This window comes from Amblyraja radiata, chromosome 20 (genome assembly GCF_010909765.2).
Source record: "Amblyraja radiata isolate CabotCenter1 chromosome 20, sAmbRad1.1.pri, whole genome shotgun sequence".
Lineage (NCBI taxonomy): Eukaryota > Metazoa > Chordata > Chondrichthyes > Rajiformes > Rajidae > Amblyraja > Amblyraja radiata.
The window spans coordinates 29,608,648-29,635,363 of NC_045975.1; the positions used below are offsets into that span (position 1 = coordinate 29,608,648).

At 41.8% G+C, this 26,716-nt stretch overlaps 1 protein-coding gene across 1 annotated transcript; it reads right to left on the reverse strand.

Annotated features, from left to right (window-relative positions):
* Positions 1–847: 847 nt before the first annotated feature.
* LOC116984408 (testis-specific serine kinase substrate-like) lies at positions 848–26,355 on the reverse strand. The gene is made up of 10 exons (XM_033038564.1): positions 26,197–26,355; positions 22,899–23,014; positions 22,090–22,222; positions 21,302–21,385; positions 18,368–18,714; positions 11,031–11,225; positions 7,279–7,437; positions 5,202–5,337; positions 3,227–3,351; positions 848–1,183 (listed from the first exon to the last, which is right to left on the reverse strand). Exons 1-10 carry the CDS (start codon positions 26,353–26,355, stop codon positions 1,042–1,044), a joined length of 1,596 nt encoding a protein of 531 aa, XP_032894455.1. The 3' UTR covers positions 848–1,041.
* Between the last annotated feature and the right edge of the window lie 361 nt (positions 26,356–26,716).

Genomic DNA, 26,716 nt, shown 5'->3' on the forward strand with positions numbered 1-26,716 from the left:
CAGTTGACTGTTGCTCTATTCAGTTTCCCAGGGGGTCGGGACGGGACTGGAGTTGGGAGAGAAAGGTGGGGGAGTCGAGGGAGAGGAGGGGGAGACAGATGGGGGTGTCTTCATTTACTGACGGCGGGTGTCTGTCACTGAAACAGGCAGGTGAGATTTCACATCCACCTTGTGTGTGCCTCTCTCTCTCTCTCCCTCCCTCTTACACAGCCTGAGAGACTCTGCCTCTGTGAGTGTACGTCTCTTTCTCCCCCTCTCCCACACACAGTAAGACCGAGGTACTGTGCTCAGTCCATCTGTGTCTCCCACATACACAGTAAAATATGTCTCCAAATGAGCCAATTCAACCAAGGGAGGATATATATAGTGTGTGAAAAAAAAAGTTACATCATTTGTGTCACGTGTAGTTCACGATGTTCATTCAAGATTTAACGGGAAAGCTCGGGAAACGGACAAGTCACTCGCACAAATAGCAGAAATGCCGAGTACCGTGGGAACTCTTTATCTACTGCCGTTATATCGTGCGAGACTCGTGCTGGACCACGACCTCTTCACTCTGGTGACATCTTGCGTCAACTCGCCCCGTGAAAAGGCCGCTTAAGGCAGCAACTCTACTGCTGCTCCGGTTTCCTCCCATACTCCAAATAGGTACAAGTTTGTAGGTTAATTGGCTTCGGTAAAATGGTAAAATTTCCCGAGTGTGTAAGATAGTGTTACTGTACGGGGGTCGCTAGTCGGCACGGACTTGGTGGGTCGACGGGCCTGTTTCCGTGCTAGACAATCTCTAAACTAGACTAAATTAAACAATTAATGTTACCATTGTTATAAAATGCATCAATTAAGCCGGTTATCTATGACAGAATTTATTGCAGGTAATTATCTGACCTTGGAAATTAAACTATAAAGAGCAATGATACTTCAATGCCGTCCAGTAGATTTTACACAAGCAGGCTTCAATCTGCAGGATGGAGACAGAAATCCTAGATTTCCTTGTTGAGGTTTATTTCCAGTGGGCTTATTTATCACTCAAGGTTTCAGCAGTCAGCTCCTCTGCACTGAGGACACGGTGAAGCTGCTTTTTTTATCTTGTAAAGGATGACTAGTCCCCTGGCTGAGTTCTTGGACGCGATCACATATTTCACAAATTTTACGGAAGATGTCCTCGGTGTTGGACTTTTTAAAACTTGGTTGAGTAACGGATGGGAAAGCGGGATGAGAGAGCAGAGGTTTAAGGTTAATGGCGGCTAGGTAGTTATAAATAAAACAACAGAAAACATTGGCCCAGTTTTTATTTCTAGGAAATATCTAGGTGTTCAGCATTGAGAAAGCTCATTTACAGCGCTATATTGGTACCCGAGAAAAAGGACGCAAATCGCTGGAGTAACTCAGCGGGTCAGACAGCATGGATAAGTGGAGAACATGGATATGTGACCTTTCAGGTCAGGATCCTTCTTCAAACTGATCGTAAGATGGAGTTGGGGGAAAGATAGCTGGGAGAGAGGAGAGTCTGGATAAAACTTGGCAGGGAATAGGTAGACGCAGGCGAGGGGGGGAGGGGGGGGGTTTTGACGGGAGAATACCCAAAGGCACGTCGGACGGTGGAACCGGGAGGGAGCCGGAGACATTGAACAAGAGCAACGGGGGCCGGTGGGAGGGTGAAACGAGGTAATGCTTCCAGCGCCTGCAAGGTCTGCTGCAGGAGGTGCTCCGGGACACAAAGATGGCCAGACGAGGAGTGGGACTTCGGTTCACGGGAACTGCTCCAGTACATCAAGCGAGGGTGCGGGCTGACCGGACTTTGTACTTTGAATAATGGTGCCAAAAATGCGTCATGTGCAATATATCAACATGTGTAATCTATGCAAAACAAATTTTACTGTGCAGCTGCATTTGGGACAAATATACTGTAGGACCCTTGAAACATTTTTTAAAAAGCTGGTTGAAACAAAGGCCAGTGGTTAGAGCAGAAGGTGTGGGGCAGATGGATTGAAGTGTTGCAAAATGTGTAGCCAGAGGAAGAAATGTAGGAGGAGGGAGATTGTGAGGGGAGAAATAGGTGCGAGTTCAGGTGGGGCTCAGGGAATGTGGGGGAGAAAGGGGTTGGTTGGGGCGGCGGGTGGTGGGGGGGGAGGGGGGGGTTGTTGGAGGTTACTTAAAATTGGAAAATTCAATGTTCATACTGTTGGGTTGTAAACTACCCAAGTGCAAAATGTGGTGCTGTTCCTCCAGTTTGCCGACCCTTCTTCAGGCTCAAATGTAATGAATGCACCACATGGTATGATCTTGGTACATTGGTGTTCCTGACACTGCTGTTTAGTTGAGGGTTACTGCTGTAAATAAAGGATGTTCTGTACAGCTCCCTCTCCACCAAGTCACGTGTGCTTCAGCAACACAAAGAAACTCATGGATACTATAATGCGTAAGCGGTTTCCAAAATGTGCAGAATTTAGCAGGAGAATACCCATCTGTGTTCTGATTAAATGCCCTATTATTTTGGTCTCAAGTTGGCAACCTGCCCTGGAGTGGCTAAATTGAGAAGAAGAACTAATTATACATCAAGCCTCTTGAAAATCTAAGCCTACAGAAGAATATGACAGGGTAAATAGTGACTGAATAAAACTCTACCTATTAATTCTGTCTTTCCCATATTCTCCTCATAAGATGGTGACTCAGTGAGCGGTTTAATATTATAAAATCAATGAATGAAATGCACAAATGCTTTTCATTTAGGAGCTAATTATTTATACTTATGTGCCTAAGCCGACATTTTCAAATCCTGCTTTATCCATCCACAAGGGGGCGGACTTGTGCAGAGATGGGCGAATTTGCAACCTTTGAACCAGATGAGGTGAAATGGGACACAGGAACCTGCAGATCTTGGTATCTGGAGCAAAAAAAACAACTTCTGGAGGAATTCAGCGGATCAGCCAACGCCCATGGAGACGGAGGAATGCTCAATGCTTTGCGTCAAGGATCTGCATCAGGACAGGGTCTTAACAAAGGGTCTCGAAAAGGGAGTATTTGGAGACAAGACTTGGTTGTGGAAACTTTCCTGCAGACCAATGCCCCTTGAGTTGGTTCAGAAATATGAAGAACAGGTATTGTGTTGAGATTGTATTCATCAAAGAAGGGTGTGAGAAAACAAAATCTATTTTTTGTTAACACCTAGCAGCCGGTATGAAGTAACCAAGAACCTGTAGGCACATAGTGCATTCATGGTGCATACCTTTCAGATGACTGTTCACAGAACAGATGCGTCTGTAACTGCATGATTTCATCTCTGATGAGACGAGTTTCATATTCCATGCTGCAGCAACGAAAATGTTCCTGGTGCAGCTGGTGACGCAAGTCCTATGGGTGATCACAGAATCAGAGAATGGTTATTGCAGAGAAAGCGGCTATTTGGCCCCTCACGTCCCTGCCAGCCCTCTCCAAGAGCAACTGTCAACAACCTCTTCTCCACAGCCTTACAAGCTTTTCTTCTCCATATATCTATCCTTGTACCTCTTAAAGACCACTGTGGAACATGCCTCCACAACTGGGAGCACTGCATTCCACACACTGCACAGATCGTTCTTTCAAGTAACCCTTGCTTTTCCTCTCTCTCCATGCCCAGTTCTCCAATCAGTCTGACTGTCTCGGATTACATTTTATCTCTTGTTTGCTTTGTTTTTATCTTCTCCCAGCTAACAATGATCTATTCTAATTTCCTTGATCTCTATTGTCTCATTTTCACACCTTACACTTCTTTATCTATGTATCTCCCTCTCTCGTTGACAGTCTGAAGAATGGTCACCCATTCCTTCTCTGCAGAAATGCTGCCTGTCTCGCTTAGTTACTCCAGCATTTTGTGTCTATCTTCGGTTTAAACCAGCGTCTGCAGTTCCTTCCAACCTTTCCTCATGTTGTTCTTAATTCTCCTCTGTTTCATTTAATCATGTGACCTGTGGTCATCAACTCCTCACCAACAGGAACAACGTCCCATTATCCACTGGGACCGCTCATTATTTTCTACATGTTCTATAAACCACATGAAATCGCAGAGAGTTGTAAATGTAGTCCAGTCCATCACACGGACTAGACACCCCATCATTGACTCCATCTGCCTCAGGAAGGCAGCCAGCATAATCAAGGACCTTTCCAACACAAGTTGTTCCTTCTTCTCCCTTCTCGCATTGGGCAGAATATACAGAAGCTTGAAAACATGTGTCGTCAGACTCAGGAACAGTTTCTTCCCCTCCGTTATCAGGCTTCTAAACTGTCCTAGAGTACAGCTTAATTCTCTTCTGCCTTATTGTGGACAAGACTTGGTCTCTGGAATTGCTATGCTGCAATGCTGAGAACTATATTCTACACTCTGTACCTTTTTCCTTCACTCTACCTATTATACTTGAATTGGTTTGATTTGTCAATTGTAAAGATAAAAGAAAATGATTTAAATAATGCTCATGACTAAACTTAGGTAATACTTTCTGGCTGATTTAATTCATCACATTTGATTGGCACTTTGGCCATACATCAGCCTTAAGCAAGTTTCCATGTTCATAAATTTATAGACTATTTTGTCTTTAATAAATAAGAAAGAAAAGCTTCAGTATTAAGAGCCATGGCCAGACCAACCTGGACAATTGGTTTGATCCAAGGCATCATATCTCAGGTAGGCTATGCTTGCCTTTGGTGGAGGGTAATGGGAAAGATTCACCAGAACGATGCTGGGCTACAGAGAAAGCGATTGTACGTAAACATGGCCATCTTTCTACTGGATGAATTGATCGTGGAATAAAATGCTGGAGGCATTTGATCAAGTTGGACTCAAAGCAATAATTTATTCTAGCAAGGCAATTTTGAACAGGGAGAAATTATCTTAAAATTATAATTGAGCTCTTCAGGAGGGAAATTAGAAAGCACCTTAACCAGAAGTCAGTGCTGGGACTCCGAGGCTTTCAGATTGGAATTGATAGAGTTTGTCTGGTAACCAAAGGCAGTTGGATGAATATATAGGAAGGAATTGCAGATGCTGGTTTAAACCAAAGATAGACTCAAAATGCTGGAGTAACTCGGCGGGACAGGCAGCTTGGGGTGCCAAGGGGCCTGGTGGGCCAAGGGGCCTGTTTCCATGCTGTGTCTGTAAAACTAAAGCAATGGTGGAAAAGGCTCATAGGGCAGAATGGCCTCTCTCCATGAACCGCTGCTATTCCTACCTCAACTTTTTGCCTCCAGGTCTTCACTTCCTTATAGGTACTGTCCTCCATGCGATGAATTTCCTCTGCTATCGAGGATGTTGACTTTTTCAGAACCTGCTGCACCGCCTCTGCACTGAAGCAGCATTCAAGGACACTAGCAAGACAGGAGAGAATGGAACCAATGTAAACAAGGGCTCGCTGGAAGATGTGCCCTCGGTCCAAAAGCTCAGAAAAACACGATAGAATTACAGAATAAAAATGATAGAAAGGCAATAATGATATAAAAACAATTAACAATGGAAGGGTCTCAGAGTCACAAAAGGGAAACAGGCCCTTCGGACCAACTTGTCCATGCCCATCCAAGAGAGATGTAATGCTGAGGCTCTATAAGTTTCCCAATCCTACAACTTTGTGTGCTTTTTATTTCAGTATGATGTCTTCCCTAAAATTCTTTAGTTAGCCTGGACTGTACATACTTCTGTTAGAGCCATTCTTTCCCAACAGAATACATCTTTGTGGCGATTTATGAAACATTTCTGTAAAGGGTCTGTAAGAAAGATAGGCACAAAGTACTGGAGCAACTCAGCGGGTCAGGCAGCATCTCTGAAGAAAAGGATTAGGTGATGTTTCAGGTCAGAACCCTTCTTTAGACTGAAAATAACTTTGGGGGGGGGGGGGGGGTGGAATGGGAGGTAGGAAAAGGCCAAAACAAATGAGGGCTGGCAACAGATGACCAGGGAAGGGTGAAGCCAATAATGGCTCATTGTTAGCTGGGGAAAAGATGATAACAAAAGGACACAGGGATGCGAACAGTGGAACTCAGGTAGGGGGAGTGAGAAATGCAGGGAATGAAATTAGAAAAAAAATCATCATTCATACCGCTGCATTGTAAGCTGCCCAAATGAAATATGAGGTGCTGTTCCACCAATTTGCATGTGGTCTAACTCTGACAGTGGAGGTGGCCCAGGACAGAAAGGTCAGCATGGGAATGGGAAGGGGAGTCCAAATGTTTGGCAACCGGGAGATCGTGCAGGCCAAGGCAGACTGAGCATAAGTGTTCAGCGAAATGATCGCCCAGTCTGCGCTTGGTCTCGCCGATAAATAGGAGCCCATACCGAGAATAAGGAGATGAGGTTGGAGGCCGTGCAAGTGAACCTCTCTCTCACCTGAAAAGAATGTTGGAGGACGCTGGACGGAGTCGAGGGAGGAGGGATAGGGACAGGTGTTGCATCTCCTGTGGTTGCAGGAGAAAGTTCTTGGGGAGGGGTTTCTTTGGGAGGGAAGGGATGAGTGAACCAGGGAGTTGCGGAGGGAACGATCTCTGCGGAAAGGGGTGGAGATGGGAAGATGAGACTAGTGGTGGGATCCCATTGAAAATGTTGGAGGTGGTGTTATATGCGACGGCTGATGGGGTGAAAGGTGAGGACTAGGGGGACTCTGTCCCTGTTGCAATTGGGGGAGGGGGGGCAGCAGCAGAACTATAGGATACAGCGACACGTATGAGGCCCTCATCTATGATAGAAGAGGGGACCCCTCATTCCCTGAAGAATGAGGGCATCTCAGATGTCCTGGTATGGAGCACCTCATCTTGAGAGCAGTTGCACTGGAGATGGAATTGGGAGTAGGGATAGAGTCTTTGCAACAGGCAGGGTGTGAAGAAGGGTAGTCGTCCGGCACTGTAGGGTTCCTCCTGTCCCAGAAACATTCACAGGCTTTTTTCTGTACCATTTCCATCTTAATGACATCCTTCCTATAACTAGGCAAGAAAAACAGTACCACAAATGTGGTGTTCACTATTGATGTGTACAGTTGCAACATGACTTCCCAACTCCTGTTCTCAATACCCTGAATGATGAAGGCAAGCTTGAATAATATCTTCACCATTCTGTTTCCTGTGTCACCACTTTCAATTAACTTTGTACCTATACGCTGATGTTTCTCCATTTAGAGATTGCCATGAATCAAACACATTGCGTATTGATACCAATCAAAATTCCTCTAGATATAAGATGGGTAACATTATTAATATTTTGCAGTAAATCAAGGCATAGTACATTTCAATTGCTCTGCTTTGTTCCCTTACGTTCATACTCACTTTCCACTCTGTGGCTTGGTCAGTAAGTAACTACTTTTCTGACTCAGGTCATTGGCTCTGTGTAGTTCAACCAAAATAGCTTCTAAAAGTGATTGAATTCCCGTGAGATCATTGGTGTCCGATGCAATTTTGGATATAGCATCAGAAGATTCATTCATGCTGAAAGAAAATTGGTTGAAAGCACTTGGTTAGCTTCTGGTTCTGGCGTACACGGCAGACCAGTTTGAGTGTACTAAAGAGTATACTGGGTGTTTCTGATGTGCCCTTTTAGCACAGAGGTTGCAAAGATTTAGTAAAGTTCTAATCTCATTTGCAGGGAGGGACAACATTTTAATTTCAGCTGGAAGCAGCAAATAGAAAGCCCACAGAGGAGTCCAGGTAGAGGAAACATTATCGTAAAGTTAGAGGTAGGTCATTCAAGCTGGATGGTAGAAATACTCTCTCCTAAGAATGGAACTCCCCGATCCTGAAGCTTGTTGAAGCTGCAACAGAGGTAGAAAGGTTTGGTTATGTTAGGGAAGTACGTTGAGGATGATTTAGTTTAGTTTTGTTTAGCTTAGTTTAGAGATACAGCATGGAAACAGGCCCTTCAACCCAATGAGTCCACGCTAACCATACATCACCCGTGCACACTAGTTCTATGTTATCCTACTTTTGCATCCAGTCCCAACACACTCGGGACAATATTACAGTGGCCAATTAACCTGCACAGTAGCGCGGCAGTAGAGCTGCTGTCTTACTGCGCCAGAGATCCTGGTTCGATCCCGACTACGGGTGCTGTCTGTTCCGAGATTGTACGTTCTCCCTGTGTTTTCCCCATGGGTTTTCTCCGGGTGCTCGGGCTTTCTGTCACTTTTATGTCCCGAGTGTGTAGGATAGTGCTAGTGTACGGGGTAATCACTGGTTGATGCAAACTCGGTGGGCCGAAGGGCCTGTTTCCGCACTGTTTCTCTAAATTCTAACGTTAGTGGTGAACAAGGCCATGGGATAGAAAATACAGTGGAAGAGAACATAACAAATGAATGTGCAATCAGTGACCAACAGTGCAAATGTGATCACACAAGTGAACTGTGATCACACGAGTGAACTGTGATCACACATGCGAATTGTGCGCCAGATGACCATCCGTCAATAACTAACGATGATTTGAGAACTACACAAACTATGCAATCACTAATGAAGAGGTTCCAGGGAATTTGGAGATTGATGAAGTGATTGGACTTGTAAATCTGGTATAGCTGGTTCATTGTAACTGTTTCCTCTCTTTTTATTTTTATTTCTAACAGTCCTGAATGCAAATCTTCCCCTCAAAGCCACTGTAGGAATCTTTGAACAAATCTGTGTTCTTCAACAAGAGCCTCCTCAACACTGAGCACTGAAGCTGAACAAATTTTTGATGTCAAGCTTGAGTACCTTCTACCAATCTCTGCCTGGCGAGATAGGTATGTAATCATCTACAATCTTGGTGGCACAATCAGTGAAGACTTGCTCCAATATTTCCAGTGCTTTATCTGAAGAAGTGTGTCGCATTATGTTGCTGCTCATTAATGAGATTTTGCTGTCTCTATGTTGCATATTTCCCTTTTCACATAATAGCAATATGCAGTTTGCAGCCACATCTGTGCTCTTTTCAAGGTTTTGGTCATCAGAGCTGTCTTGAACTTGCCGCTTTTATTCTTCCCTTTGCTGCCCTACCATTTTTGCAATTTTAAGTACATACTTTGTAGTCATTTACTTCAAGAGGCATCATGTACCTCTCTCTGATTGCTTATTAGATGCCTTGTCTTGTTGCTGGGACATCTATGCGCTGATGTTGTCTGAAATATGAATAATTTTCTTGTTTTGTAGCAGACGCTGTGAGTCCCATCTTCATGCGATTAGTACAACATGTGGTGCTAAACAGATGCAGAGAGATGAATGGCTGACAATATTGGCAAATATTTCTGCTAAAACCGCCCGTGCTATCTATTGAATCAGGCCTGATAAAGAAAATGTTGCAATTACTTGCAGGAAGATGTACAACATGTGTGTTTATATCCTGTATTGATGGAAATACTGGTGCATTTATAGATGACATTTCCATAGCAACGGTCAAAAGTGAGATTGTGTTCATTGAAGAGTTTTGCATGGAAATACTTATTTGCTTGCTCACGGAAGCATCGATTCCCTCAGGCACTGTCTAGGATCACCCAAACGTAGTGTCAGCACTAATTCATTACTGCATTTGTATAATTATTGATAATTTCTTCGGGTTTTAGGCTGCAAATGCCACATTTATTGCTCAAAGACCTCTGGATTGTGCTTGATCAAAGTGGGCGTAGAACTGCATTTCAATGGCTTCACTGAAATGGTTTCCCAACTCTTCAGCTTTTTAGGAATCAGTTGCCACGGTACCGTTCTGAGTAGTTTATTGTCATGTGTAGAGTGAAAAGCTGTTGTTGCATACTAATCAGTTGGCAGAAAGACAATACATGATTACAATCGAGCCATCCACTGTGTATAGATACCTGATAAAGGGAATAACGTGAATAATGTTTAGTGCAAGATAAAGTCTAATACAGTCCGATCAAAGATAGCCCGAGGGTCTCCAATAAGGTAAATAGTATTTCAGGACTGCTATCTAATTGTTGGTAGGATGGTTCAGTTGCCTGATAACAACTGGGAAGAAACTGTCCCTGAATCTGGAGATGTGCGTTTTCACAACTCTATATCTTTTCGCCCGATGGGAGAGGGGAGAAGAGGGAGTGGCCGGGGTGTGATTCGTCCTTGATTATGCTGGTGGCCCAGCCGAGGCAGCGTGAGGTGTGAGTGGAGTCAATGGAAGGGAGGTTGGTTTGTGTGATGGTCTGGGCTACGTCCACAATTCTCTGCAATTTCTTGCTGTCTTGGATGGAGCTGTTCCCACTGTTCCCAAACCATGCTGTGATGCATCCTGATAAAATGCTTTCTACATTTTAGGTGATTATCACAACAATGAGCACTGGTTCTTATAGTTAAACTGGTTCATTTTCATCCCATTCATCCCAGATCAGAGCTGCACTGTTTAATATATCATCTGAGATACACCAGCCAGTCAGGCCAGGTAATTCAGGCGGATTTCGGCTTTTGGATTTGTCGCCTATTGGCAGAAAATACTTCACTTGGCTCAGTTATAAAAATGGTATCAATTTCTTGTTAACTTGTATATAACCCCCATATGGAGATTCATTCCAATGACTGTTCAAAAAAATGTTCAATAACTGCAGGCCTACGGACTCCAGACAGAATAAAACAAAATGGAAGATTGATCAGTGCAAGGACCATCATTTAGATGACTCACTTTCAAATGATAACAATCAACTCACTCTTAAGATAGCTAATTACACCTTGTTGCACCATTCACTAAATATATCACACAGTTCTGTCTCAGTGTTACATCCTTGCAATTAAGGGAATTGCAAGTCAGGGACTTGGGGAGACTTAGGGTGGGAACACATTTCATAACCCACTTCATTTTACATGTTACTAACTTAAACTTCAATTGTAAAAATGGCCACTTGATGGGTTGGAGGCCACGTGCTCCTTAGATGGGACCTTGGTTAAAACAGTGTCTCCATCCCAATGGGGCCCCAATATTCTGGGCCTTCCTGCCTTTGTCAGGCAAGAATGGCAGCAGGGAGACACCAGGATCATAACATGATCTCCTTCTCCCACATCACCTTCCCATCCCATCAAATCAAATGATCACAAGTTCATTCTTCTCATTGAGTTACCTGATAGAAATGTCGTTTGTTTCATTTCTGAAGTCTCCAAGCATTTTATGCAAACTGGACTCTTGCTCTTGACTGACCTCCCACTGGTTCAATAAACAGCTCATCTTCTCTTTGATTTTGTCCGTCTGCTTGGACACTTCTTCTGTCAGGGCAACATCTTCATGATATTCCGAGTTAAAATCCACCAGAGTCTTCCTGAAACAATCACAGAGATTTGGTAGTCAGCATATGGAGCGTCTGAAAAATCCCTTCTCTCTCCTTAACCCTTCCCATTTCTAACCTTCATGAATAATATTAAGCTGTTGTAGGCTCCATCCGGCCTAGGGTTGTGTTCATCCAGCCCACGCTTGGGTTCTCATGGCACACTGGGTGTCGGGTTCAAGTGCCCAGGGCCCATATCTTGCCAAGTCTTAGGATCCTCTGTAGTAGACTGGAATTGGCGACCAGCAATGACATGTTTGGAACCATGTTCAGCCAGCCGGGTGATGACATGAGGGAGCCCCCTTGCTCCTGCAAGGGTTGGTGAGCACCCTAGGGACTTAGGCTCCAGGTCAACACTGCTAATACTCAGCCTGGACCTCAGGCACCTGAGGCTTTGAGTCCATCCTCCTCCCTATTCTTCCACTAGCTATCTCCCTTCTATTCCTTCAGTCAAGATGAAGAGTCCCGGCCCAAAATGTCAACAGATGCCGCCCACCCCACTGAGTTCCTCCAGAATCTCTCCTTTTGTTTTGCTAGACTCCAGCATCTGCAGTCTCTCATGTTCCAAAGCCCAAGAAAATGTTGAAACTATAACTATGTTTGATTTTTTGGTTTTAAAAATAAACTTTTAACTCCATTCACCACCTTCATCCACATCAGTCAAACTGAGTTCAATTTTTGTTTTTGCACTGAGGACCTTTAATTTTTTCATTGTATTATATTTATTCGATAGAAATAAATTAAAAGTAACAGAAAGCTCACGCCAACTTAGTAAGGATATTTACAAATGCTCAAAAGATTGCAATTAGAAACCAGAGAACTGACTGTTTCCTACCGTTCTTTTAAACCGTCTAATGCTGACAGAACTGAACAAGAACAACTAAAAGAGTTTGTATGAAAGTTGGAGACTTGGCAATTTTGTGCATGGAGATTTGTATGGTTTATGTAAAAAAAGCTCTGATCGTATTGATCAGAATCTGATTGAGTTTTCAATGATGTGACCAAAGAGGTGGGTGAAGGCAGAGCTGTAGGCATTATATATATGGATTTCAGCAATATGGTTCCACATGGTAGGTAGCTCTGGAAGTTTAGATCCCATGGGATTCAAGGGAAGTAGATAGAAAATGGACTTCATGGAAGGAAGCAGATTGTGATGGTGGAAGATTGCTTTTCGGACTGAAGGCCTGTGACTAGTGATGTGCCTCAGGGTTTGGTGTTGGAGCCCATTGGTATTTGTCATCTATATCAATGATTTGAATGAGAAAGTACATGGCATGATTTGCACATTTGCCGATGACACTAAAGTGGGTGTTATTGTAGATAGTGAAGATGGTTGTCAAAAATTGTAGCAGGATCTTGATTTAGAGGTTTAGAGGGATATGGGCCAAACACACGCAGGTGTAGATAGGACATGTTGGTCAGTGTGGGAAAGTCGACCAAAGGGACTGTTTCCATGCTGTATGACTATTTGTTACAACAGTAATTAAATCATGGGCAAAACAACAGGACTTTTTGTAAACTTAAAAAATTGAGTATGCACCAACTTGAGGGGCACAAAACCAGAGGGAATTTTAATGTTGAAATGATGTACTTGAAAGGGAGCCATATCTTGAAAGAAATCTATTGAATAATCAGGACGAGAGGTGAAGGATAACAAATTAGAACATGACCTTTAAAATTGGATCTAAATAGGACGAAAGGCAATGTAATCCAGTTGGGATTTTCCATCCACCCAATGCTACACTTGAATACCATGATGTTAGCAATAGAGCAATGATCCTCTGGTATCTCCAACCTCTGTGCTAAGTGCTCATGTTTGGTGTTGTTAAGTTGGTGTTGTTATGTAGCCAGGATTATGTTGAAGGCAGAACTTTCTGCTAACGGATAACATGTATTCATTGAGCAATATTCTTCTTCTCTGGCACAGCAAAGCTGTTGGAATTACATGCCATTTAAGAGCAGTAGGAGTATATGTTTGATTCCAGTTTCTTTGAAGCCAGAAATGGTGTCCAAATCCATAGCTCCATGAAAGTGGCAACACAAGTAGATAGAGTGGTAATGAAGACGTAAGGTCTTCATCAATCGGGGCATTGAGTATATTAGTCAGGGGGTCATGATGCAGCTTTATGAGACTTGGGTTAGACCACATTTGGAGTACTCTGAGCAGTTCTAGTCGTTCTACTCAGGATGTGAAGGCTTTGGAGGGTGCAGAAGAGTTTGCCTAGATTAGAGGGTATTAGAAGTTTTTTGAGGAACTTGAACTGTTTTCTCTGGAGGCTGAGTGGAGACCTGATGGAAGTATATGAAATTGTGAGAGGCAGAGATAGGGAAGACAGTCAGAACCTTTTTTCAAATGTGGAAATCTCAAAGACTAAAGGACACAGCTTTAAGGTGAGAAGGGCAGAATTTTAAGGAAATGTGTGGAAAAAGTTATTGTACAAAGAGTGATGGAATGAATGCGCTAACAGCAGTGGTGGTTGTAGACACGATTGTGGTATTTGAGAGGCATTTGGATCTTTAGGAAACAGAGTGATATGGATCACATTCAAGCAGAGGAGATTAATTTAACGACAACACATTTGGCACAGACATTGTGGGCCGAATGGCTTTTTCCTGTACTGTACTGTTCTATGTTCTGAAGACAGAGAGGTTCATGCTTCAGTATCCCGCATGTAGTTAGATTCACAGTCAACTTTTGTTTAGTAATAATGGCAATCCCCAGGCATGGATTAGGGACTTTTGTATTCACAGTACAATGAGACTGTATATGACCAGAGCTTTTTTGCATAAACCATACAAATCTCCATGCACAAAATTGGCAAGTATCCAACCTTCATACAAACTCCTTTAGTTGTTCTTGTTCAGTTCTGTCAGCATTAGACGGTTTTAAAGCACAGTAAGAAACAGTCAGTTATCTGGTTTCTAATTGCAGTCTTTTGAGCATTTATAAATATCCTTACTAAGTTGGAGTGAGCTTTCTGTTGCTTTTAATTTATTTCTATCGAATAAATGTTGAGTGGCACGGTGGCGCAGTTGTAGAGTTACTGCCTTAGTATTAATGGCAATCAGGTTCGTTCCTGACTACTGGTGTGTCTGTATGGAGTTAGTACGTTCCCCTCGTAACTGCGTGGGTTTTCTCCGAGATCTTCGATTTCCTCCCACACTCCAAAGACGTACAGGTAGGTAAATTAATTGTCTTGATATAAGTGTAAATTGCCCCTAGTGTGTGTAGGATAGGGTTAATGTGCGAGGATCGCTGATCGGCATGGACTCGGTGGGCCGAAAAGCCTGTTTCCGCGCTTATCTCTAAACTAAACCAAAACTAAATATACAGAGGCAAAAATAACACTTTGTTTCAATATTATTTGTGATTTTCCCCTTACTCAGATTTAGCAAAAGTGAAAACCCTCCATCAATGACCACGTAATAGGGTGGTGTAGTGGAGCAGTGGTGGAGTTGATGCCTTACAGCGCCAGAGGCCCAGATTCAATCTTGACTATGGAGTTTGCACAATCTCTCTGTGACCGCATGGATTTTTTCCGGGTGCTCCGGTTTCCTCCCACACTCCAAAGACATAAAGGTTTGTAAGTTAATTGGTTTCGGTAAATTTGTAAAATTGTCCTTTGTAGGATAGTGCTACTGTGTGGGGATCGCTGGTCGGCGCAGACTCGGTGGGTCGAAGTGCCTGTTTCCACGCTGTATCCCAAAGTCTAAAGTAATATTGCCAGCGGGGCAATAATAAAGTGAAGGCGGCACTTCTATGAACATTAGCCAACACATCGCATCAGATATTAAAAAATTGCACAAGTTAGTGGGAGATGACTTGAATTGGCCTGAGAGGTGAAGTTGGGAAACGTAGCACTTATTAATCCCTGCATTAATGTTTCCTGCTTTTAGGTGAAACATGTGCGATGGAGGGAATAGAACATCTGGCATACCAGTGGCACTGAAGGAACTTTAGAGAGGAAAAGACAAAAAGTTATTAGAAGGGTTTACATTTGAAACCCACCTCCCGGCATGTATCGTCCATTTACTGTAGAAGACGGAAACGTGAGAAACTCAGGGTCCTGAAACATTAACCCTATTTCTCTCTTTATATTGTAATCTGGTGATTAGTTCTAATTTTATATTTTGCTCATTTCAACATCTGCATTTGCTTTGAATTTTCAAACAATGTCTCTGGTTTCACTGCAGAGGCGCTAGCTACTGAGCAGTTACCTGGCCCACCGAAGTCCCGTTAGTTTGGCCAAGCTGTTTTGTCAGGGAATATAATATATCTGATTTAACAGCACAAAATCAGAAACTATGTCCGTGGAAAGAGGAGGGCAAAGATGGCATAAGATAGCACACATAATGGATGAAGCATAATCATTCATTTAATTTTTTGCACCAATTAGAGATCTTCTATCTCTAATTCCAATAGAATATATGGTAGAATGAATTTGGCACAGGTTCCTCATCAGGGTATCACATACAAATGATGTACAATGGAGTTGCCACAAATCCCAACACGTATAGATTCAAACTCAGAATATCACACCATTGAAATCAATGCAGTGCATCTCAATTCTTTCACCTTTCAGTCTGGTTTTAAAGTTGTTCAAAGATGAAATCCATTGCCTGAATCTATGTGTAAAGTCACTTTACTCCAGTCATTGTTGGAAAAGCTGGGCTTCACTCAATTGCACAGATAGAACTCTGGTTGCTGGTGAAGAGATGAATAAACCTAACCCTGAGCTTGATTTGAGGACAACTACAGCCAAAGTGGAGAGTGATCCAAGTTGCCATTGCTGACATCTCTCGTTGGAAACAGCATAAACATTTAACTTGAGTGGGAGTATGTCAATGGGCAATAATTCACCAGCTATAAGGTAATGCTGTGAAATATGTATAGAATTGAACCAATGGATTTACTCATGTCTTCAATTCTGTCGAAAGTGTGGTTGTATTTATTTTCAGACACTCAGCATGTCCTCTTGCTCCCTTCTTTTGTGTACATTGTTCTCCAATGAAGCAATCGTGCGTGATTCATTAAATATACTTCTTAAATATAAATTATTATTGGACTATTATGGTTCTCCTAGTTGCACTGGAGTGCTGTGCAAGATCATTTTTCAGTTATCAAACACTGGATCATTTCAGTTAGTATTATATTTCTTTGGAAGAGAGATACTCTATGAATATTATGAAAGACGGGGTTTAAGTTGGCTTACGTTTAAGGTTAAGTGGGCAGCACGGTGTTCGCTGCAGTAGATTTGCTGACTTACAGCGGCAGAGACCCAGGTTCGATCCTGACTACGGGTACTGTCTGTATGGAGTTTTTACATCCTCCCCATGACCTGCGTAGGTTTCCTCCGGGATTCGGGTTTCCTCCCACACTCCAGAGACCTACAGGTTTGTAGTTAATTGGCTTGTTAAAATTGTAAATTGTCCCTAGTATGTGTAGGATAGTATTATTGTGTGGGAATTGCTGGTCAGTGTGGACTCAGAGTGGGCTAAAGGGCCTGTTTCCACAATTTATCTCTAAACTAAACTAAAGTTGCAAATGTTAAGATAGCAATGTTTATGTATCTAGTGTCATTCAAAATATCTAAAGCACTTAATATTATATATGCAGAACCCATGTCATTGATCCTAATAATAATAAATGGTTAATGCCATTTCTACAATTTGGCAGCTGCTTTGCATATCTGGGGATTTCCGCATAAATGTATAGGAGTACTCAATATCTGCATTCCCTAGCAGTTCTGCGATCAAGTGTTTCAAATCCATCACTTGGTTCCCTTAAGTGAAGAAACAAAACAGTAAAGAAATTAGGTTAAAGTTGTAAAGAACTTTCACAAGGTTAGACCACACTTGGGTAGCACTAGAGTAATGATCCCTGCCTTATAAAAAAAAAAGTATAATGGAGCAACAAACAGTACAAAACATTGTATGCAGGTAATACTGGAATTGTGAAGTTATAATTAGGAGGATAAGCTGGAAAAATCTGCAGACGTTTTAAAATCAGGAAAGGGTTTGATACAGTGGAGACAGGGAAATATCTCTTCTTATGGGAGAACCTTGGAGACATGAATACAAAAGTGTCACTGATAAATAATAATAAATTCAGAAGCATCTGCTTTTTTTACCCAGATTCTCGATTAGAAAGTGGCATTCACTTACACATAAGATCATTTTGTTGAATTGCATTGCTGTGAAGAATAACTGGACAAATACTTCAGGGAGAAAGGACTGCAAGCAAATGCTGAGGTAAGCAAAAGTGGGGAAAAGGCTTGTGTGAAACATTAATGGCATGGACCATTTGTCCCAAACATACTAGTTCTGTATAATTGCTCAATGCTAATTTAACATATTAATGCAATGAAGAGGGATCTGGATGTTTTGGTACATAATTCGCAAAGGACTTGCATTCAGATATTTCAAATCATTAGGAAAACTAACAGATGTTATTGTTTATTGCTGAGGCAACTGAATACAAAACCAGATGGATTATGCTTGGGTTACATGGAGCTCAATTTACACTATTGGCTTCCTGATATCACCGGAAGCTGTTGAGAGAGGTTTACTAGACTAATACCTGGAATGGTTGGTTGTACAGGAAAGCGTTGCTTCCTTTGGAATTTAGATGAGTGGAACTGAATATGTTTAGTTTAGTTTACAGATACAGCATGGAAGCAGTCTCTTCGGTCCATTGAGTCTGCACCGACCAGCAATCCCCATACACTAGCACTATCCTACACACTAGGGACAATTTACAATTTTTACTAAAGCCAATTAACCTACAAACCTGTACGTCTTTGGAATGTGGGAGGAAACCGACGCACCGGAGGAAACCCACATGGTCACAGGGAGAACATACAAACTCTGTACAGACAGCACCCGTAGTCAGGATCGAACCCAGGTTTCTGGCGCTGTAAGGCAGCAACTCGACCACTGTGTCACCATGCCCCTCTGATTGAAACATATCGGGTTCTTTGGGGTCTTAAAAGAGTGGAGTGGGTGCAGAGGGCAATTGACACAGTTTTTAAAATAATTTTAAAGCAGAGTGAAATAGATACTTGATAAACAAGGAGATTAAAGATTATGATGGGAAGATAGTAATGAAGAAATATGGTTGTATATTATGTGGTTACCTGACTTCCTCCAACACAGATGATAAAGATTTGGGCTTGTGTGGCATGTTTCGAGTTTCAGAATCTTTCCTGGATGTCATGGGATCCTTCTCAGGCATTCTGTCAGTATTGGGGTCCTCCTCAATGGTGTTTATAATGTCTGTCATCATCACCTCCAGGTCAGACATAGTGGCAACCACGTATTCAAGTGTCTGGCATAAACTCTCATTGGGGTTGTGATAGCTTGATGACCCAATCTCATCAGTAAGACTCCGCTTTCTGAGTCTCTTGCTCAGATCGACTTTAATCTTTTTGTGTTTCTTCATGGTGTCCTCTTTGATACGTCTGCAGAGTTGTCGCAATTTTAACTGTCATGGGGAAGAAATAAGATTGTGATGTATCTTTCACCCCAATATTTCAAGCAGTGATAGCAATGATGCACTTGCTACTAACATTTATATGAACTTCGAGTCATGGCAATTTATTTGGCAATGTTTGAAAGAATTCTGCATTAAATACCTGACATAATTCACTTATACAGGAGCTCCCCAGATTGCAGAATTCCTGATTTGCAAAAATCCAACTTTATACAAACTCTCATAAATTTAAAGCAATTTCTCAAGGTAAGAAAGTCAGTGACAGAAATGCAAACATCTTTAGAAGTTATGGAAGTGGGGTAGCCAGTTAATTCAAAAGTCAAACAATCTTCAAAAAAAAAGTTTATATGTAGCTTCCCCACAAGTAATCAATTAGACATAATTTCCGTCGTGAGCTCAAGATTTATAGCGGAAGACTACTTAAGAGATTTGCTTTGGAAACTGTCAAGTAAATCTCTTCTATTGACACGTGCAAACTATTTCAAGTTTCAAGTTCAAGTTTACATTTATTGTCACATGCACCAATTGGTACAGTGAGATTTGGGTTACCATACAGCCATATGAATAAAAATAACACAACACACGATAGAATTTAACATGAACATCCCCACAGAGCGGAATCAGCATTTCCCGTGCCAATCCAGACGGTAGGCCACGAGGAGGAGGCGAAGATGCAGCTCGGAGGAAAGACGCATCCTCGATCAGTTAGTGACTGAGAAAAAGAATTTCCCCCTTTCCCCCCCCCACCCCCACCCCCCCACTCACAAACAGAACTCTTATGCAACCTGGGGTCTGTCTTATTTAAAATGAACAGAGTTGCTGCATTTTTTTTGGCTGGTGATATAGGAAATGTCCAACTGGGCTACTCTGGATCATCCACCCGAACTGCCAGCCAGTCTGAATAATAAATATGAATCTTTGTGAACCAATTGAAACCGCTTGTGGATGTGAAAAGGATCCCCCATATTTGAGTTGTTTCTGTCTTATTTAGTTGTTTGTTAAAATAAGGCACCAAAATAAAAAACAATAATTAGAATTACTCTTCATACAATTGACATGTTAGCTGCTGAAGCACTCTCCATTTTTAGTCACAGGATTGTGTGTTCAGGTCCAACCGTAGAGATTTACATGTAACCACCCCAAAGGTAATTAAATAGATACCTCTGTAAAACGCTTACGGCTGCAAGTTTACAGCGGAAGGTTACTGAAGAGATTTGCTTTGGAAACTGACAAAGGAATCTCTTTTATTGACATTGGTAAAAACTCCATCAAACAATGTGGCATCCTTCTGGACGAAGCAATGAAGACAAAGGCTAAATCAGCAAACTTAATATCATACTTGTATAACATTATTTTAAATATAGAAATACCTTCAACTGACGGTATTAGAAGAGACTGGGAACAAGAACTAGGTATAAAAATTTCAAAAGAGAGGTGGGATAAACATTTACAATATGTGCATAAATGCTCGATTAACGTTAGACACACTCTAATACAATTCAAAATCTTACATAGATTATACTATTCAAAAACCAAAATAAGCAAACTTTTTCCTAACGTTTCACCTATTTGTGATAAATGCTGATCTCAAGAAGCTACCATAGCGCACTCATTTGTTTTTTGTATAAAAATTCAAAAATTTTGGACTGAATTTTTTGAAATCTTCACAAAATTATTCAAAATAAAACTGATACCAAAACCTGAATGGATTATCTTTGGAACAATGGAAGGTAGCCCTGAACTAAATGTGTTTCAAAAGAATCTATTTAATTATGGGCTAATAATGGGAAAAAAGCTTATACTTAAATTCTGGAAGAACGCTCCTATACCAACATTAAATATGTGGATTTCAAATATGTTTGAAACATTACACCTGGTAGATATGAGACTCCCCCTTGCAGGCAAATCAGACCACTTCCAAAAGACGTGGTCTGCATTTATCGACTTACTACAAGAATAAGGTGCATCAGTACTTCAAAAAAGAAATGGTGTCAGGATCTGGTAAAGGAGGAGGAAAAATATGAAGTTGGCATATCCCTTTTGCACGGTTTTAATAATAGAGCTTTGGGGTTTTTTTGTGTTTTTTTTCCTTTTTCCTCCTTTCTTTTCTAGGGTCTATTTCTTAATTATTTTCTCTAACCAATGGGTCTCTGTTTTTTTTTCTCATTGATCACTCTTTTACACGAACACAACTTTCTTTCTCTCACTTTCTCTACTTTCTTTATCAATATCTTTCCTTAAAGCTTAAAAAATGAAGGGGTATAATAAATGTAATAAGATATATCTGGATTGTACTACTGTAATTTACTGTACTTCTAATAAATACAAATATATTTTTTTAAAACAATGTGGCATCCATTGATACTTTAAAGGCTATCAAAATTAGCCATTGGATGTTCTGGAATAGTACAAAGGGACTATTGCACTGTTTTCCAGGGAAGATGGTACATTCCCTAGCTTGGAGGATGTTGCATTGCTGTGTGGGGTGGCTTGATTAATGCAACATTAGCCACAGCATTTCCTGCATTGAATCTACGAACTTGCTGCAAATATATTTCATTGAATACTAAGTACTTACCTCCAGCAGAGAGGAGTTTTCCCTCACAGCTGCTGCTTTCCGCTGTATGCTATCTACTGAGGCTTCAACAGCTTCGCACTCATACTAAAAGGAACAAGAGATGTCAATGTACTGGCAAACTAATCAATTGATATTGCAATCATATGGAGAGAATCGGTGGGCCCACCATTAGTTAGTCTAATTTATTCTTCATGCAGAAATATATCTAAGGTACAAAAGTAGTGAAAGGGACCAAAAAAAGGAAGTAAAATATCATTGTTACATTGACTAGACATTTTCATGGGTAGCTTACAACCTATGCTTGGGCAGCTTACAACCTAATGGTATGAACAGTGGATTCTCCAATTTTACCTAAATAACCTACAAACAACCCCACTTCCCCATCTCTTCCCTGTCCCCCACCTGGACTCACATCCATTTCTCTCTTTCCCCCTCCTCTTCTACCTGTACTCCTTCCTCTAGCTTCACAGTTCACCCCCTCTCTTCTATTACCATCTTACACTTTTTGTCTTTTCATCTTTGGCCTTTATCCAATAATCTACCAAAACCTCCCCACCCCCTCCTCATCGGTAACCACCTTTCACTTGTCAGGCTTTGTCCTGGCCCCACCCCACCACAATCAATTTGAAGAAAGGTCCCGACCTGAAACATCACCTATCCATGTTCTCCAAGGATGTTACCTGACCTGCTGAGTTACTCCAGCACTTTGATTCTTTTTTTAGACTATTTAATTATTAAATAAATCAAAGACTGTACCAAGGCTGCAAACACTATTCAGTTGCATGTACCTCTTGGTTTTTCTTTTTAGCATTATTGATAATACTTTTGACTGAAATATCTGAGCATCCATAAGTTCGTTTCAACCCAACCCACATGATGTCCAAAGGGTCAGGTGTAGAACCAACTGTATAATTGTACAGCCTGCAAAGCAAGAGGATAGTAATGTTATAAAGAAGCCATAAAACAATCAAATAGTTTCAGATTTTTTGTTATTTTACAAATAAATATAGAAATAGATCCAGCTACACCATTATAAAGTTCTTCTGATCCCTCCATGAGCTAAATCTTCCATCAAAAGTTCAGTTTGAGATGCTTGCATTTATTTACAAAGCTGGGAGGGGGAAAGTAAACAACTTTATCTGTTATTAACACTGTCATTGAGAGCAGCTAAATTCTTTTTTAGTTTTAGTTTTAGAGATACAGTGCGGAAACAGGCTCTTCAGCCCACCGAGTCCGCATAAAACCAGCGATCCCCGCACGTTAACACCATCCTCAACACACTAGGGATAATGTACATTTCTACCAAGCCAATTAACCTACAAACCTGTACATTTTTGGTGTGTGGGAGGAAACCGAAGATCTCGGAGAAAACCCAGGTGGTCACAGGGAGAACGTGCAACTCCATACAGACAGCACCAGTAGTCGGGGTCTCTGGCATTGTAAGTGCTGTAAGGCAGCAACTCTACCGCTGTGCCACCATGCCGCCCAGCGCTGTTCTTGCAGCTCTTGTTAAAACAATTGGGATACATCAAATTATAACTAATTCATGATTTGTGTAACAAATCTTATTAGTAATTTCTCTGAAGACTTGCATTACCAGTTCAAAGCACTTTGTGTTTCATCAAACTCCTCAGAAGATATTTGTTGGCCCTCGGGACATACGCATGTTTCTTCAACTTCACCCTTCTCAAACTCTAGGGACTGCCAAATTGTCTTGAAAATAATTTCCATTTTGATTAGATTTAAAAAAAAATCCTCATTGCCAAGTGTTCATTTTAATTAGAAAACTTTTGTTCATGTAAGTAGCCAAAACAAAACTTAGCAGGATATTGGCAGTAAACAAGTTAAGGTTGGTCTTAGGATCGTCTCACTCATCTCTCTTCCAGTTCACAGCTTAGAAGACTGTGGAACACATCTGGGCTACATCAAACAAAAGTTGTTTGAAAGGCACGTTGCCAGAACTTAGACAAGTACAGTTCTAAAATCACATTATGTGATGTCACAGAACCTGCAGAATTCCAGTGATGAACACCTCTGTAATAATCAGAGCTGGGATAGTCTTGTCAAAGTTTGCCAGCTTTGAGATAATTAAATTGACAAATTGCCAAAGGCAGGATTTCAGTAGAAATTATTTTTAAATCCCACTGGTTGTTATCATTGATTGATTGATAGATTGATTGACACTTTATTGTCATGTGTCAAAGTGTCGCCATTGGGGCACCGACAAAGTTACAAAAGTATTCAATATAGCCCCGATGGGCCCTCTGCCCACCTCGCCCCCTCCCCCGAGTTCCTCTTGGTTCTCCGCGGCCCCCCCATGCTAGGATCTTCTTTGATCTCTGCGCCCCCCCCAGGTCCCTCTTCTTCTTGGAGGCACATCCTTGACCGACCAACCGCCGGCACTCACGCTGGCGACGGTTCTGCGATGGCCGAGGTCCTTGCTCACTCTGACGGTTGCAAGACCGCCTCCAGCATGGCTGTGCAGAGCTCGCCAGGAGCTCCCTTCTGCGCTAGCGCTGTGATCTGTTTGTTTTTGTTTGTATCAAAAATAATTTATTTAATTAGGATCACGATAACCGTGGTAACACACCCACCACCGTAGTACAAACTCACCAAATTATCTAGACACTAAATTTTCAAACAACTATGTTACAATCCTTACAAATATACTAAATAACTACAATACAACTATATCTCTTTTTAACACCACCCGGGCACGGACGTAACCCCCAAAAAGGGGCAAGCATCTGGCTCGGGCAAAGCCCTCTTCCGCCCTGCGCCGTGACTCACGGAAGGCCAGCTTGGCCAGGCCAGCACCATGCTCTGTAGTGGGATTCACTGCTGAATCTGGGATTCACTATTGAAAGAAAGGTGAAAGCAAATTCAATAGCTGGAAATCAGTTGAAAATGAAAGCAAGTTGAAATGTAGAAAAATAAATAAGATTGTGGGAGCAACTGGATAGCTCTGTAAAGGGTTGGTGCAATTATGATGGATTGACTGGCCTCCTATGTTGTATCACACTGTAATTCTATGTTGCTGTGATTCTATGTTGCCGGAATATTGTGAAATGATTAGCCATTTAATTTTTTTTAAATGAATAAAATACAGATCAATTATTTCCTTCCTTTTTACCCCCATTTTCTATAAATATATATTTTGTTGAGCATAGGAAGGAACTGCAGATGCTGGTTTAAACTGAAGATAGACACAAAATGCTGGAGTAACTCAGCGGGACAGGTACATCTCTGGAGGGAAGGAATGGGTGACGTTTCAGGTCCAGACCCTTCTTCAGACAGGAGAAAGGGAAACGAGAGGTGTGGACAGTGATATAGAGAGATATAGAACAAATGAATGAAAGATATGCAAAATAGTAATGATGATAAAGGAAACAGGCCATTGTTAGCTGTTTGCTAGGTGAGAACGAGAAGCTAGTGTGACAGGTGGGGGAAGGATGCAGAGAGAGGGAATGCAGGGGTTACTTAAAGTTAAAGGAATCAATGCTCATGCCACAGGGCTGTAAGCTGTCCAAGCAAAATATGAGATGCTGTTCCTCCAATTTGCGTTTAGCCTCACGCTGATAATGGAGGAAACCAAGGATAGGGTGGGAATGGTCCTTTCAGGTTCTCTTGCACCTCCTCCAACCTCATCTACTATATCCGTTGTTCAAGATGTGAACTCTTATACATCGGCGAGACCATACGTAGACTGGTCAATCGTTTTGCTGAACACCTTCGGTCCGGCCGCCTGGACCTACCTGATCTCCCAGTTGCCAACACTTTAATTCCCCTTCCCATTCCCATACTGACCTTTCTGTCCTAGGCCTCCTGTGTACCGCTTTGCTTCCTGAATTTGATCACTATCTCCTTAGTCTTGCTGACATTGAGAGAAAGGTTGTCGTCTCGACACCAGGACACGAGGTTCTCGATCTCCTTCCTATTTTCCGTCTCTTCGTTATTTGATATCCGGCCCACAATGGTGGTGTCGTCTGCGAATGTGAAAATTGAATTAGAATTGTACATGGCTGCACAGTCGCGGGTGTACAAGGTGTAAAGAAGGGAACTGAGAACGCATCCTTGTGGAGCACCTGTGTTGAGGATTACCGAAGAGGATGATTTGTCTAACCTCACTGATTGAGGATACAGTTGCAGAGATGAGTGCTGACACCATGTCCTATGAGTTTGGTGATAAACTTGGATGGTATAATGGTATTAAAGGCAGAGCTGTAGTCTATGTACAGGAATCTGACATAGGTGTATCTCTTATTCAGGTGTTTTAGAGATAAGTGTAGGGCTAGGGCGAAGGCATCGTCAAGTCAAAAGCGTTTTATTGGCATGTGTCCCAGATAGAACAATGACATTCTTACTTGCTGAAGCACAACAGAATATGTAAACACAGTACATTGTAAACAATATGATAAACGACAGAGAAATAAAAAGTTCAGTGTGTATATATACACATACACACATACTCAAAAAACAAACAATAGTTGTGAAATAATAATAATAGTCTATGAAGTCCATTGCTTATTGAGGTTGTAGTGTTTAATAGCCTGATGGCTGCAGGGAAGAGGCTGTTCCTGAACCTGGAAGTTAGTTTTCAGGCTCCTGCACCTTCTTCCCGATGGACCTGTTGTGGAGGTAGGTGAACTGCAGTGGGTCAAGTCCACCAGGTAGATGGGATTTAATGCATTCCATAATAGCATCTCAAAACATTCAATACCAATGGAGCAAGCTCCTCTACATTTAAGTAACCAAGTCCTGATTCGGGGAATGCCTTATGGAAAACCTCCAATCAGTCTAGAGAGGTAACACTGAGCTTCCCGTTGCCTCTCATTTAATGCTCTTTTTTTAATCTGACTGTGGCTCCTGCACTGTTCCTACGTGGGCGAACAGACCTTATCTTCCATCTGAACATATTGCCGCTTTCTAAACCCAATAAAGAATTCAGCAATTTCAGATAATTTGCTTTTTCTTTTTGTATTAGAACTGGATAATTCTCTTGTAAGGCTACTCATCAGTGTTTTTAAGCTCAGGTTTACTTGCTCTGCAGACATTCCCTGATCCAACCTATTCCTTTTCATTTTCAAAAACTCTTGACCTGAATTTCAGGTTTAATGGTTTCAAGGTTTCAAGGCCAGTTTATTGTCACATGTACCAAGGTACAGTGAAATTTGAGTTACCATACAGCCATGCTAAATGAAAAGCAACAAGACACACAACCACATAAAAGTTAACATTAACATCCCTTTGTTCGTCATTTCTCTCTAATTTCCCTCATTAATTTATTAGTCATTACAGTTCTGTAAACATCCGGATCCCCTCAGCAACTGTGGCATTGTTGTACCAGAAGAGGGGCCCCTCTCTGTGATATGCTACGTCCAATGCCCCTGTGATACGCCCACAGCTTTGTGGTAG

Bases quoted from the DNA above. Each gene is read 5' to 3' on its own strand.
- LOC116984408 (XM_033038564.1), bottom strand. From the start codon at position 26,355: ATGTCTGCAGAGCAAGTAAACCTGAGCTTAAAAACACTGATGAGTAGC. The intron at 23,015-26,196 runs GTCTGTTCGCCC...ATTATTTTCAAG, and splicing joins ATGTTCAGATGGAAGATAAG to ACAATTTGGCAGTCCCTAGA. The intron at 11,226-18,367 runs GTAACCACATAA...TGATTGTTTCAG, and splicing joins TCTGTGTTGGAGGAAGTCAG to GAAGACTCTGGTGGATTTTA.